The 16627-nt window shown below is 39.7% G+C and overlaps 1 protein-coding gene across 1 annotated transcript; it reads left to right on the top strand.

Moving 5' to 3' along the window:
- The first annotated feature begins 394 nt into the window (after positions 1-394).
- Positions 395-14010, top strand: LOC138399722 (regenerating islet-derived protein 3-gamma-like). The gene is made up of 6 exons (XM_069494340.1): positions 395-455; positions 11569-11747; positions 12326-12444; positions 12644-12781; positions 13395-13521; positions 13784-14010. The coding sequence occupies exons 2-6, from the start codon at positions 11672-11674 to the stop codon at positions 13849-13851; spliced, it is 528 nt and encodes a 175-aa protein (XP_069350441.1). The 5' UTR covers positions 395-455; positions 11569-11671; the 3' UTR covers positions 13852-14010.
- Positions 14011-16627: the final 2617 nt, after the last annotated feature.

Consider the following 16627-nt stretch of genomic DNA (forward strand, 5'->3'; position numbering starts at 1 on the left):
AAATGATGGGAATTGCTGATCACTTACAAATGTAAAGGCTGAAATAATTCTGCTGTTTAAGTATCAGTTCTTTTTGGAGCCAGCAATCACAGACGTCGATTATGTGGTTAAAAAAAAAAAATCAATACATTCCTGGAGTGATGATAAGTTAGAAGGGTCATAAATTGCATGCATGGCTTACGAGAAATGGATGGGGAGATTTGCCCAGTATATTGACTATTTTGTCTTTGAAATGTAGCCATCAATTATGATGCTTCTTGCACAGAAGCAGACAGATTTATGGCTGTGATTGGAAAGGCGGAGTGCCAACTTTTACTGAGCTTTGACTTGAGGCCAGAAGTTGGTAAGTCGCTTTCACACTTTTGGCTGTATGCATAAGCAGAGTAGGTGGCTCTATACCTCTCGGGTGCTTTCCAGTTTGACAGAGCCGTGGGAGAGGGGAGGAGGTGCCAGAGGTAAGTCCAGCAGCCTCGGCAGGTCAAGCATGGCTGTGAGGCTGCTTCTCTCAAGAGGCCAGGATGCCATGGGAATCTGTATTATGGATGGAGGAAACAAAGATGTTCATCCTTTTGGCCTTTGCAAAGACACTTCTTGATTTCTCAGACTTATATTGTTTCCTATTTGGATAACATACATTAGGTCTTCAGCAGTGTGAATGGGTAGCTTGCTAACTTCTCTTTTACGAAATTTCAGCTTTGGAACACAGGCTATGATACTCAATCTGAGAAAACTGGGTGTAGGAATTTTTCCTTCAGAGCCTTAAACAAAATAAAGACATTTTGTTTATATTTAATTTTAAATATAAGTATGGTTTATAAAGTTGTTATATTCATTTTTAAATTTAAGTATGGTTTTTAAAAAGGGTTTCACTCATTTGTTTTCATTGTGAAACAGGAATATGCCTCTAGCCACCTTTATTTTAGAGAGAGAATTGGAGCATTTCCCAGGGATGGAGGCAGCTGCCCTGGAGGAAAGATTGTGCTGCTAAAAGCTGGTATACACTTTACTATTCTGAATCTCAGTTTTCTTATCAAATTTTTTTTTAAATGGGAGAGGTGGGATTAAATACTTTTTTTTTTTTTTTTTTTTTTTAAGAAAAGCTGAGGCTGATAACTTCTATCTAGAAAATTGGGTCATTTTCTGAGAATTTCTGTGGCCAGATGTAACCATATAAGCATATCATACATACCTATGTAAGGAAATATCACCTCTATAAAAACTTAACACCTTAAGACAGTTACTTTTACTTTTGAGTAGGCAGTACAGTCCCATAGTTCAAATAACTATGTACATATATATAAATGTACATTCCTATGTGTATATGTGCGTGCATGAAAAATTTTTCTTCTGCCTCTGACCCCAACTTCTTGGATTCCTATCATCACCCCCATATTTGAATACAGTCACCTTTATTAGAGTCTTGTTTATCCTCCAAGAGTTTCTTCATGCATATAAAAGCTAATATTAATACATTTTCTTATCCTGTTTTTACACAAAATATAATGTACTCTGGTCTGTAGCTTTTTTATTAATAATCATATCTTAGACATTTTTCTTATCAATAGCTGAAGACATTCCACATTGTTTTTTTGTAACTACATAGGATGAGTCCTCAATTCCTTAACTGCATTTTGGAAAAACAAAATTAAACAAAATGTAAAATTGCTCAATATTCCACTCCTATATCCAAGAAGAGAATATATAAGACACTGGCTATAAGACATGTATTAGAATGTCCCCAGCAGCACTATGGTTCAGTCAAACAGTGAAAATTACCCAAATGTCCATCACCAGCAGAAAGGATAAATAAATTGCAATATATTTATACAATATAATACCACATACCAACTAGAATGAAAAATCTGCAATTACACAAAATAATTTGAATGTATCTCACAAGTGCAAAGTTGATTGAGAGAAGCCAGACATCCATATTTTATGTTTCCATTTATATAAGGAACAGAAAGAGGCCAAACTTGTCTACATATATGCAGTCAGGGCACTGTGGAAGAAAGCACAGGTGGATCTGTTTACTAAGCTGTCCTATTTTCTGACCCGGGCTTTGGATGCAATGATGTATTCAGTTATTGAAAATTCATTAAACTTTGCATTTATTATTTGTACACTTTTCTACATATTATGTTTTAAAATTTTATTTATTTATTTAAAGACAGAGTCTCGCTCTGTTACCTGGGCTAGAGTGCAGTGGAGTCATCACAGCTCACTGCAACCTCAAACTCTTGGTTTCAAGTGATCCTCCTGCCTCAGCCTCCTGAGTAGTTGGGACTATAGGCACATGCCACAATGCCTGGCTAACTTTTCTATTTTGTGTAGAGTCAGAGTCTTGCTACGTTACTCCAGCTGGTCTTGAACTCCAGGCCTCAAATATTCTTCCCACCTCAGCCTCCCAAAGTGCTAGTATTACAGGCATGAGCCACTGCACTCGGACATATATGTTATACTTTAATAAAAAGCTTTTAAAAAGAAAAAGAAAAAACATTGAAAATAAAGTATTTTTATTACCGATTTGGTAAATGCTTTAGTTTTTCGTTGCTTCCTGAGAAAATTACCACAAAATTAGACCCTTAAAACAGCACATATTTATTATCCTATAGTTCTGTAGGTTGGGCATCCAGGTGCACTGTGGGTCTCTGGTTCTCTGCTCCAGGTCTCACTAGAGCAAACTCAAAGTATCTCCTTTCTGCAGGATGTAGAGGAGACTCTGTTTTCAAGCTCTTTTAGATTGTTGGCAGAATTTTGTTCCTTGACTTTGTAGGGATGCAGTCTCTGATTTTCCTTGTTGCCCTGAGCCTCTCTCATCTTCTCAAGGATACTTGCATTCCTTTTTGCCCTCTCCACCTTTAAGCCAGCAAGGGTGCATAGAGTCCTTCTCTGTGACTTTCCTTCTGCCACATCTCCTCCTATTCTCTTTTACTTTCCTCTCCTTCTAGCCAGAGACAGTTCTCAATTTTTAATGGCTTATGTAATTAATTTGATTGGGTCCACCCAGAAAATCTATAATAATCTCTCCATCTCAGTGTGTATAATGTTAATTACATCTATAAACTTCCTTTTGTCAGGTAGCTCAATGTATGTAACATAATGTAATGGCCCTACTACTCCAAAACTCATAGGTTCCAGGAATTAGCACATGGATGTCTTTGTCCCTTATTCTGTCTACCCCAGGGATGTGGTTTCACCATATCTCAACTGAACTGGCCTGACCTGAAGTGAGGATATTTATGGTTTTTATATATATCATGTCATGTAATTTTTCAAACATATTTCTGCAGAATGTTGATGCAGTTAATAAAGAGATGCTCTTCCAGACCCTTCTGACAATGTCCATTTCTGGTTCCAAAACACGTCTGGTTCACAGACTGTCACCTCTACTGCACTAAATGGAGATATCACGGTATTTATTCTTCTCCTTTGATGAATATTTAGGTTATTTCCATTCTTCTCTAGTTATTAATAATCTTGTAGTAAGCAACCTTGAACATACTTAATTTTGCATGTGTGTAATTGTATCTGTAGAATAAATATCAAGAAGTAAAACTCATGGGTCAAAAGGATTATGTATTTTTAATTTTGATTAATATGGCCAAACTGCCCTCCAGAGGGAAGGTATGACACCAGTTTATCTTCCCTCCCTTTATGTATGAGAAGTCACGCTCACACGGTTTGCAATCAAACATCCTGATCTTTGCCAGCTTGATAGATTCAGTGTAGTTGTATTGTAATTAATGGACTTTATTTTTTGAACAGTTTTAGGTTTCCAGAAATATTAAGCAGAAAGTACAGATGGTTCCCATATGATTCATTGTAGTTTTTAATTTGCAATTATTTTATTATGCATTAGCATATTTATAATAGGTTGATCATGATTCTGTATATTTAAAAGAAAATTGCATCTCCTTCACTGTGAACTGTCTATTCTATTCTTTCCATTTTTTTCTATTGAGTTGTTGATCTTTTAAAATCAATTTATAGAAAATCATTATATATTAGATATATTTTTTTATATAAGTTAAAATGCTTGTTCCCAATTCTGTCTTTGGACTTTTCTTATTTTATTAATGCTTTGTATTAAAGAAGTGTTTATTGTTATGTAAAATATGTTATTAATATTGTCTTTTGTAGTTTATGGATTTTAAATCACAGTTTCAAAGGCCTTCTATAGGGTGCTTATATGTGTGAATTATGAATCTAAGTTCCAATCTGATCCTATCACCTTATCAGTAACATAGAAGAGATGATTACTTCCCAATGAAGGCCTTCATACCCTATATGGATTAACTTATTAAGGTTTCTAATCTATATTCACAAATCCTTCACCTAATGGAATGGGTTTGCAGAGGAAACACATTTACCGACTATATGCAGAACCAACTTATTAGGGTTCTTTAAATATTAAAATCCTGAAGCTAGATAGTATTTGTTCACATTACAGGGGTGCATCTGTCACTTTGCTTTTCTTCACTTGAAGGAGTCTTTGTCCTGTTAGAGGGCCCTCATTTAAATGAGATCCCTTGTTCCAGGTCTAATTTTCAGTCTTGTCATAAGCAGCTGCCATATGAACTTTCCAACTGAAAGTTATGCTCAAAGAACTATAAAATGCAGGCCCAAATTCCAGCTCCAAAGTCCTTGTCCAGATTGGAGAGACAAAAAAATATAATGGATACTGGAGAGAATTACCAGGTGTCAAAAGAAGTGAATAAAAGAATTAACAGGCCAGAAGAGGGAAATATATAGGAAATTAGCATATGTTAGATTGGGGTAAAAGGAGGAAAAGGGGGAATATAATCTAGGGTAATTGAAAAATATGATAAAGAAGGAGGTATCATGAGAGAAAATAGAGAAGATAAACCTGGAACCTGTATTGGCCTAGAATTTGGAACTGGCATTAGACATGGATCTAAAGCTGGACATTGGACCAGGGCCCCAGTTACAAACCTGAAAATGACCTAGGATGTGTACACTGGATCTGGACTAGGGACATGGACTGTGAATCTGTACTGACTATGGATGTTGGAATTGGACGTTGGACCTTTTATATTTACCTTGAATCATAATTTCAAACTTGGACCTCAGACTGGGACCTGGATCCCAGACCTTGACCCAGACCTTGACATTGTACCTTAACCTGAACTTGTCATCTGAATTTGGACATTGGAACTAGACATAAGACCTAAAACGTGCACCTGTATTTGTTCAGAACCTGCAACCTGACTTTAATCATGCTCCATGGTCATAGATTTGGCCTTTAGTCTTTGACAATGGATGTAGATATCTAATCTTAAACTTGGACCTCAGATCTTGACCTTGATATGCTTTAGACCTGGAACTGGGACAAAGAGAGGGACCTCAATCCTAGACATAGATGTGAACATGAACCTTACAACTATGCCTTGACCCTGGACCTTTACCTCGTTTTGGACATTGAAACCTGAACTCAAAAGTGGATTTGACCTAGATCTTGAACTTGCTATTAGACATGGACCTTAAATAAGATCTTGGATCATGGAAATGTGCTTGGACCTTGCCCTTGATCATAATCTTCATCCTTAGACATGGACTTTGGACCAGCCCTTGGACCTGGACCTACACCTCACCCTGTTCATAGATACTGACTGTGGGCCTCAAATCTGGACAAGGACTTTGGATCTGGAATTTGGGCCTGAATTTTATAATTCTTTGAACATAACTTTTCAGTTGGAATAGGGATTTTCTTTGAACAGGCAATAAGAAGTTACTTTGGAGAAGTGTCTGAAACTGACCTTTATTTTTATATTTCTTCTTTCTGTACATGCTACTTAGATTCATCTTAACTTGCTATATCTGGAAGAAAGTATATTTGAGAAGAATGTGTTTTTCTGAGCCCTTTTGCTGACAGTTGGTTAGTCTGAGTTTGTTTACTAAACACCAGTTTCTCAGTTCCAAAAACTTGTTGTCTCTCTGGTAAGACCAAATTCCTTCTGTTTTATGTTCTCGAAATCATTATATACTTGTTCTTCAGAGCTCTTGCCATACTGTAATGAATAAAATGTGTCATTATGCTATTAATTTATTTCTCATCTTCTATAGATACCAGATGTCAGCAAACTACAGTCAGTGGGACAAATTTGTCCCATTTCCTGTTTTTATGTGGCACATGAGATACCAATTTTTTAAATATTTTTAAATGTTTAGAAAATAATCAATAGAAGAATAAAATTTTGTAACACATAACATTTTATGAAATTTGAATTTCAATGTCCTTAATTAATGTTTAACTAGGACACAGACATGTCCATTAAATTATTTATTGTCTATGGCTGTTTTCATGCTACAATGTTAGAGTTGAACAGTCACGACAAAGATGATACCACACACAGAGATCAAACTATTTACTTTCTGCCCTTTATAGAAGTTCACTGGCCTTTGTTCTACAAAGTGAAGATAGAGAATACATTTGTCATCATTAGTACCATATTCAGATTTCAGAGATTTAAAAATGTGGCAAGTTACATACCTTAAGATAAACAAAATATGGTAAATGTCCATCAATAGAGAAATGGATACCTAGTTTTGAAATACTTATATGAATAAATATTACACTGTAGTTAAAATTAATACCTTAAAAATATTTATCTCAATGTAGATTTTAAAACCTAAGCTTGAAAGAATGAAAACATTTCAGATGTCACATAAAATATATTACATTTACATAAATCTAAAAAGATTAAATAATACTACATATACTTTATTTATCCATCTATATGAAGTAAATGATTAAAAGTCATAAATTGGAAAAATAATTTGAAAATTTATAATGGAGAAGTATAGAAAGAAATGGGAGTGAGAAATAATATAAATGGACAACTATTATTTATTTCTTCTTCCTTTTACTTCTTTATTTCTTTAAAGAAAATGAAGCTGTAGAGATGACAAGATAAAATCAGTGTTGATTCTAAATGGTGAATATATACTTATTTGTTACATATTTTCTGTATCAAAAATGATTGATAATAAAAAGAAAATCAACATGACTATGGAAGTATTTCGTATTTTTATTTTTATTTGCTACCAAAAGAAATGTGAACTCTGGGAATGCAGTTCAGATCTCCAGAGTTATCACCAACAAGCTGTTTGAGTATCAGTTAATGGTAATCAGTTGAAAGAATAATTTTAATTTTTTTCCCAAATGAAGAATGCTTTGTATTATGACTAGATTAACCTAAGAGAAAAATAAATAACAAGGAATAGTATTTACAAAAATACCCAAAGAGATATACTAGACGAGCCAACATCATATGCAACAAGGAACTATTCTAAGATCAATGTGAGAGTTTGAAACCAAATAAAAACCAACACAGTTTTCTGATAAAAATTATTGCCCCCTAATAATTACACAGGTCACAAGATAGTTACTGCTGTTCGTTGCATACATATGGCTGACCAAAATCCATTAGCTATGGTATCAGCTTTCCAATTCTTTGATAACTTCTCTCTTCAGCCTCGGGGACTTTGAAGTATTGTCACTTTGCCTTATTTTATAAGGTACACAGAACCTCATTTTATCCCTTTCTCTACTCTTCTGACAGGCTTAGGATAAGATGAAAGGACCAAAGTAGCATAATGGACATCTGGTTAATATATCTCAAAGGGGTATGCTTTAGTGATAACTCTCCAGTGAGACACACTTCAAGGCTATTTTTGACAAGGGCCCTACTGAACCGTCTTCCAGGAAACCTCCACATTTTACCATCCCTGGAACAAATATACTGTACTCCTGCAAAGTGATAATTCTCCTTGTGTTAATTCTGAGAATAACCATACTATGCTTATTATGTAAATATCATTTGATTCGGAAGACAATAGGGATAAAAAGTACAAGTTTGACATCTTATCTTTTGGCAAAGGAGACCCCTTAAAACAGCCTTGATTACTTCATGAGTAAAGAATCCTTCTCTTATCACCAAGAAGTGGATTGTAAATAACATAAAACCAGCTTAAGAAATATAATATTTGAACAAATTTCTCATTGCCTGGTTAATAAAGAGTGTTAGGAAGAACAATTACAAATAAAATAAAACAACTTGACTTTAGTGAGTTTGGTGAGTTGCCATATGAAACAAATTTTACATTGCAGTTTGGGATATTATAACCTCAAGGTTTATTATAAATGTTATATTATTTCAGTTGAAAACACAACAAAACCAAGTTTTAATAACAAACTCATTGGAGGACCTGAGCTTAACTGCCTTATACCTGGTAACGAGGCAGATTCAGGGACCTAGTAAACCAAGCACAGCTTGGAAAGGATAAGAGAGACTATGAAGAGCCACCTCTAACATGGCCTCTGTCTTTGCAGATCCCAGACTCTTCTTTGATGGGGCCTGAAGCAGATCACTTTACAGATAAATGAGGACTCAGAGGCTTTTCACCATCAAAACTGTTTAAACTCTGCTTTGAAAGGTGGAATCTGATGACTTGATCACTCCTCTTAACTTTGAAGGCATGAATTTTTTTCTGACTGGATATAGAATATTGATTACCCCATTGTGTTTCCTTGTTTTTATATGTTTGTTTATATGGTCACATATCAGCTTGGCTACAGTTGAACATGTCAGATACTTTATTATTTATTTGTAAATAATAAATATTTATTATTATAATAAATATTTATTATTATTATAAGTGCTTATAATAATAATAAATATTTGTTATTATTTATCATTTTATTTGAATTTGTAAAATTTTTTTAATGTGTATATGTATACATGATTCTACTTGATAAATATTGTTCTGTTTGCCATTACTTATGTTAATAATGGCAAAACTATTAATATGTATGCATTATTTTTGAATGGGAACATTTAAGTTAAACTATAATTTTCTGCTTGGCAAATTTTAAACACAGAAAAGTAGAAAACAAGAATAAATATCTTTATATCCTCCACTTAGATTCAGCAATTGTTACCATTTTACAATATTTAGTTTGTTTCTCTCTCTCCAACCTTTCTGTCTCTACGCATGCATGTACACACACACACACACACACACACACACGCACTTTTTCTTGAATAATTTGAAATTTGCAGACATCCTGATGTTTCACCTGAAAATATTTCATCATAAATATCAAATGTGTCAGGAAATTCTCTACTTAGCTATAATACCATAATCATCAGAAAGAAAATTAAAATTCTGGCATAATCAAATATTAGTCCATATTCCTATTTCCCCAATTTTCCCCCAAGTGAATTACTTTATTACCCCAAGACCCAATTAAAATTTACTCACTAGATTTGGTTGTTATGTCTCTTCAGATTCTTTTAATCTAAAACCATTTCTTTCCTTCTGGATACTGAATTTTTCAAGAGTTCAGACATACTCCATTTGGGATTTGGGATTGCTATTATTAACTTATCAAATAATTCTTTTAATACAGCAAGTTTACTTCCCTAATCATCTTAACTATTACATTTGTGTGATATTTTTAAACTTTAAAAATTTCTACTGAGTTCTTACTATAGTAATTATTTTACATATTTTTAATATAAATTTTACATATTTTTATGTATTATTTTACATATTTTTAATATAAATTTTATGAAAATTTTACATATTTTTAATATAAATTTTATGAAAAAATCCTTTTTTTTTTTTTTTACGAAAAGAATCTGTGTGCTATATTTCTTCTTAGATTAAATGCAAGGGTTTCTATTGACTTTCTGACACTGAAGACTTGAATTAATTATGAGCTTAATTTCATGACCTCATCACAAATCCCTACTGTAGACACCTGAACACAAGATGGCGTATTACTGTAATAGTGTGTGTAAGTTCATTTTGTGTTGCTCTAAAGGAAATACCTGACAGGAGCTAAATAATTTGTAAAGAAAAGAGGTTTATTTGGCTCACAGTTCTGATTACCGTACAAGAAGCATGGCACCAGCATCTGCTTCTGGTGAAGGCTTCAAGGAGCTTCCAATCAAGGCGGAAGGTGAAGGGGGAGCAGGTGTGTCTCATGGTGAGAGAAGGAGCAAGAGCAGGAGGGAATAGGTGGTGCCAGTCTCTTAAAACAACCAGCTCTTGGGTGAACAAATGGAATGAGAACCCTCTTATTACCACCAGGATGGCCCCAAACCATTCATGAGAGATCCTCCCTCATGACCCAAACACCTCCCACAAGGCCCCACCTCCAACACTGGGGACAAATATCAACATGAGATTTGAAGGGGACAAACATTCAAACCATATCATAGTGTAAGAGGCAGGGTCCACAGAAATTCTCAGCCTAACTTTTTCCTGGACTGGCCAAAGTGAACCCGAACTCCAGTGTATGGTCCACACAGTATGTTTGTCTGAGGTTCCAAATTGCCAACTCAGAAGTAAACCTAACTAAAAGAACTTTCCTCAGTTTACCCACATGAAGCTGCCCATTCTTCCCAGAAAGAATGTAATGAAAATGGCTTGTTAGTTATGGCCAAATGAAAGGCCAGCAAGGAAGCTCATGAGCAGGATAGGAGCAGGGAGCATCTTGATGCAGTAGAGGTCTCACTTAATACAATATAGGATTATGTTTACAATTTTGTACATTGCCGGCTGTACCCTTCTGTAACTATTGTTCACTCTTCCTTTGATCTACATCATTTAAATGTGGTTCTCCTTTTACCTTGTATTTCTTCATTGCCTCTCATTCTACCACATTATCATTATGCATTGCGGAAGCTCCTTCTTGACACAGACTGGCAAGGCAAGTTCATTCTGATTTTCCTCAAGATTTTGGCTCATTTATTGAATTATCGAATAATCCTAAATTTTCTTCAAAACCAGCCCCTGTGCATGAGCAAGAACCCTGAGCCATCACTACTACTCTTAGCACCAGTTCTTTCTATGTTCTCAACTGTGATATTTATAATTTCTGTACCAGCCTCCGCTTAACACCTAGCATTTATTTACTCTTACTAGACAAGGTAGAAAAATATATGTCTAGAGAAGTGAGTTCTTAAGAGATCAACCAGAAGATCTTCTCCTTTGGATGTTCACCTTAAAAAGTTGAATACCACATTTCATTTCACAGGCACCTGACCAGAAAGAGGCAGAGGAAAGAGCAAACTTCACCAGTTCCTGGGGAAAGTGCTGGCCCACCAACAGAAAAGAGGCAACATCTGGGGACATCCCCAGGCTTTGCCAGGAAAAGTCTCCTCCCCATAGCAGGAATTTTCTTGAATCAATGCCAAGCACTTTATATGACCGTGGTCTTGCATATACTTTCCTGTTATTGATTGCAATGCCCCTACCTCAGAGTCTCCTATAAAAGCCCAGTCTCTCCCGACCAGACAAACTATCCCAGATCCCTGCAAGACAGGTAAGTGGCAGCTGACATATGAGACCCATGGGGGTTTTACCTCACACATCACAGAAGGTGCAGGATGGTCCCTCCCTCAGAGAGCACAGGAGCTCTGCAACTCAGCACAGCTGCTCTGGGAGGACTCAGGGGTGGAGGGTACAGAGATGCAGCAATTCATCCCATAACTATAGAAGGAGACAATATGACCAAGATCAATTTATTCCTAGGGGACTAGATAAAGGAAAGGACAAGAAGCAGCGGGTCTCTGCAGTCCTCCCTCTGACCACACTCCTGCAGTGCTCTCTGACTCCTCCCCACACCGCAGACACCATGCTGTCGCCCAGGGTCCTCCCCAGCCTGTCCTGGATGCTGCTCTCCTGCCTGATGCTCGTATCCCAGGTCCAAGGTGAGTGTTCTCTGCCTCTAGCACTGGGTTCCTTGTGAGTGCTCAGAGCCAAGGAGGGCAGGAAGGTCCCTGTGTGTCTCCTGCGGTAATGGTGAGCCCCATCTCCACGTGGTGAAACTCCCTGCAGCTCCTCCACCATCACTCCTTCCATCAGGTTAATGGGTCATGGGAGCCACCACAGGGGCCCATTGACAATGGAATGAGATGGCTTCTCATTTTGTCAGTGGACTCTGATTTCTGCTGGTGGGTTGCAGAGGTAAAGTGTGAAGGATCAGTAATAAAATTTGGGGAGGGACTAGGATTGGAAGACTCAGTATAGAGACAGTCAGCCCATAGTGAAGGGAGTGTTGGACTATGGAATAAGGAAAGAGGGTAAAAAGAGAACAGATGGTCCCCCATTTAGTATAGCTGTTTAGAGACCAAGAATTCCTGAAAACGTGAGTAAACATGAGAGGGAGTCAGGAATGTGGTCTTCCTCCCCAAGGACAAGCCTCATAGACATGCCCCAAGGTCACCCCCAACTCCAGTCCCCACTCTTCATTTCACCCAATCTCTCCCCTTTATCTCCTCCACCCCAGGTGAAGACCCCCAGAAGGAAGCACCCTCTCCACGGATCAGCTGTCCCAAGGGCTCCAAGGCCTATGCCTCCCACTGCTACGCCTTGTTTACAACACCCAAATCCTGGGTAGATGCAGATGTGAGTGGTTAGATGTGGGGTTGGCGGTGACAAGGGAAAGTCCATGCAGGTCTCAGGGGAGAGGTCTTTATTCTCGAGAGCTCGTTGGGAATGAGAACGAACCCCTTATCTTTCAGACAATCCTTCTCTCAGCTACCCCTGTCCTGCCCTCCCCCGGTGAGGTCTCAGGCTCCCTCTCTCTCTCTCCCTTCCCCTCCAGCTGGCCTGCCAGAAGCGGCCCTCTGGACACCTGGTGTCTGTGCTCAGTGGGGCTGAAGCATCCTTTGTGTCCTCCCTGGTCAGGAGCACTGTGACTGCCTACTCGTACATCTGGATTGGACTCCACAACCCCACTCTGGTGCGCTTCTATCCTCCCCTCTCTACTACCTCTCAGGTGGCCATGGTCACCCAGGCCCACTCCCTGTTCCCTGTGCCTGCCCAGGAGGTACCACAGAGCACTAGAGCTCAGGTTCTGGGGGACATTTGGGGGAAAAGGAAGTCCTTGAGGCCAACAGAAGAGCTGAGTCCTTTGGAAGTTGCTAGATTTCAGATGAAGTTAATCTACCTCTTGTCAAGTGCTTTACACAGTTCCCACATGAGGTCTTGTAAATCAGTTCTCTGAGCTTCAGGGAGTCTGCACATACTATTCTGTGGGAATCCTAAAGGATCAATTTTTGCCCCCGTATAAAACAAACACTCTCTTTGAGGTTCCGAGGCTAATCACAAATGTACCACCAATTATTGTTCAGCATGTAACATTACTTTGAGTTGTTCCAGAGGTCTTGTGATTATTGGCTGGGATTTGCCAGTAGGAACAAGCAGTTAAGGAACAGCTTTCCAGTATAGAGGTATTTTAATACATGGGTAGTTGCCAGATGCTAGGGGAGGGAGTCAGGTGTTACAGCTAGGGGCTCCGTGAGGAGAGCTGTAGTGGCTGCTCCCTTCACCTGGCTGTCTCCTCTACTCCGCAGGGCTCCGAGCCCAGTGGGGATGGATGGGAGTGGAGCAGCACTGATGTGCTCAACTACTTTGCCTGGGAGAAACATCCCTCCACCGTCTCCAGCCCCGGCCACTGTGGGAGCCTGTCCAGAACCACATGTAAGAAATAGGGAAGCTGCCTCTTCCCAGACTTTTCCATCCCTCATAGCCCATTCCTGGACCTGACCTTCAGGGAATTTTTCTGAGCTAGGAAAATGTTTGTTTGTCTTCTCCCATCTTCTATCATCTCTCTTTCTTGTGTGGCTTCTCCTGGCAAATATGTGGGAGAGGCTCTATGTCCTAGGCCAGAACCTGGGAAACCTCTTCATCAGGTTTGCAAGCTTTCTCAGCCCCAGTCCTTTCATGTCTTCTGTCTCTCCAGTATATCTGAAGTGGAAAGATTACAACTGTGATGCGAGGTTACCCTATGTCTGCAAGTTCAAGAACTAGGCCAGCTGGGAAGCCAGCAGCCTGAGACTGGTATGCAGCTCATCATGGACACGGGACCAGTGTAAAGACTCACCCAGGAAGGAACATTCTTCCCATAAGCCCCAAGCCTGACCATGTCATTCTGATTTTCCCTTTCTTTCCTCCTCCCCATTCTCTCTTTAGGCTCTTTATTGTGTTTCATGGCCTGAGGCTTTAGGGAGCAGTAATAAAACTTTTAGTCTGCCCTTGCATATTTTGTGTGCTCCAGTGTCATAGCAGACCCTGGGGAGGAGCAAGTGACTGGTGGAAGAAATTCTGTGGGTCTTGCTTCTGCCCTACTTCACTTAGACTACTGGGAAAAATGAGCAAATGTGCATTCCTACCAATATATTGTGATGAGGGTGTGGGCCCTACTCATGACAGACTTGGGTTGTAGACAGATGAAGATATTCCCCGCTCCCCCAACCAAATGACACACACAATCACTGCCCACACATTTCCCTAGCCCAAGTCACTGACGATGTGTCATGAGCAGCCTTAGGAGGCTCTAATGGTATTTAGAATAGTACTTCTCAGAGAACGCCATCAGCAAGATGGCAGGACAGGACTTTATAGCACTTGTCCCTCACAGAAACAGCAATTTGAGCAACTACCCATGTATTAAAATACCTTTATAGGAGCTAAGGAATCAAAATGAGCGATTACAGCACCTGGGTGTGGCAAAAAATAAGAAAAGATGCATTGAAGAGGTTAGTAAGGACAATTTTACATTACCTGCTTCACCTCCTCCCTGCCCCACCCCCCTCAATCCCAGGCAGTACAGCACAGAGACAGATACCCCACGCTTGGGGAAAGGAGAGTGAAGTAAGCACTCCACTTTACTGTGAATGTCAACACTAGGCTCATCCCAGTAAAATGTAGTGCCAGGCTGGCCCCCATGTCCTCAGACTCTAAACAGGTGCCCATGTACTGAGACTCTAGGCTGCCTCAATTCCAGGCCAGCCCCTGCAGCCCCAGACCCTAGGTAGGCCCCATAGACTCAGGCTCCATGTCAGCCGCTATGACTCCAGGCTCCAGTCTGGCCCAGAAGACTCAATCTCCAGGCCCACCTCAGGCTCAGGCTGTTACCCACAGCTCTAGACCTCAGGAAAGAATCCACAGACCAAGCCTTCAAGGCCTGCCTCAAGGTCAGTCCAACGGTTGTAGCTCTTGGCTCCAGTCTGATCCTACTGCCAGCCTGGCCCACATGGACCCAGCCTGCAGGCCTACTGCACCTCCAGGCCAGCCCCCACAGCCTCAAGATCTAAGCCAGATCCCACAGCCACAGACTCCAGGCTGGTACCTGCAGACCCCAACTCCAGGCTGGCATTCATACTCCTAGGATATAGTCCTGCCCAACCCCACCCCTCCCCTCGTCTAGCCTCTAGGTCTATCTCAGTGCCAAGCCAGCCCCCATGGCAAGCCAGCCTCTGTGGCTTCAGGCATTAGGCCAGCCATGGACACAGGGCCCAGGTCTTCCCACTGCCAGGACAACCCTTGTGGCCCCAGACAATAGGCTAGTCCCCACACTTCAGCTGACCCAGTGTCTAGTTCCATCACAGTAGACCCCCAAAACAAGGCTGACTCCCACTGACACAGGCTCGAGGCCTGCCCCCATGGATCCATCCTCCAGACCCACTTCAGAACCAAGTTGGTCCCAATGGTCCCAGGCTTCAGGTCAGCACCTACACACCTAGCCTACAGATCAGGCCCTAAGAACTCTGGCTTCAGGCCAGCCCCTCTGGCTCCAGGCACCAGGATAGTTCCTAGAAACTCAGGCTTCAGGCTAGCCCCTCTAAATACAGGATCTCAGCCTGTCCTCAAGAATCCAGACTCTAGGCCCACCCAAGTATACCCTAGTTAATAGGTCCCAATGTCAGGTCGTCACTCATTGACCCAGGCTTCAGGCCAACCCCAAAGATCCATGCACCAAGTCATGCTGACTGAGGACTCCAGCAGCAAGTCCACCAATAGACCAAGCCAGATGCCCTGCCCAAAATCTCTGCACAGGCTGACTGGTGAAGGACTTTGCCTGTTTAAGCCAGTCTGTAAAGACTAAAATAAATGCCTACTTATTCAAAAGATCAAAACCAATAGGGCTACCAGTATCATGAACAATCAGGGGAACATAACATCACCAAGGGAACAAAATAAAGCACAAGTAACCAAATATAAAGAAAAAAAATTTTACTATAATTTGAGCTATTTGATCAAAAAAAATTAAAAAATGAAAATATTTTTAAAAAGAAATAGAATTTTACAAACTGCCTGACAGAGCCACAACATTCCTTTTAGCTGAAGCCTATGGCACAACAAGGCTCTAAGTCTTTTTAATTCTCTGAAGGCTGGTGGGAGAAGTGAGGAAGCTGCAGAAGAAAACCTTGAAATTAGCAGAGGTTCATTCATGAGGTTTAAGGAAAGAAGCCATCTCCATAACATAACAGCACAAGGCAGAGCAGTGAGTGCTAATGTAAAAGCTGCAGCAAGTTACCCAGAATGCCTAGCTAAGATCATTGACGAAGGTGCTGACACAAAAGCCTGAATGACAGCATTTCTGTTTACAGTATGGTTTCCTGAATATTCTAAGCCCACCGTTGAGACTTACTACTCAGAACAAAAGATTTTTTAAAAATCTCATTGACAATACATCTGGTTACCCAAGAGCTCTGATGGAGATATACAAGGAGATTAATGTTTTCATGCCTGCTAACATAACATCCATTCAATAGCCCATGTATTAAGAAGTAAGTCAAATTTC

The sequence above is a fragment of the Eulemur rufifrons genome, chromosome 19, assembly GCF_041146395.1.
Source record: "Eulemur rufifrons isolate Redbay chromosome 19, OSU_ERuf_1, whole genome shotgun sequence".
NCBI classification, from domain to species: Eukaryota; Metazoa; Chordata; class Mammalia; order Primates; family Lemuridae; genus Eulemur; species Eulemur rufifrons.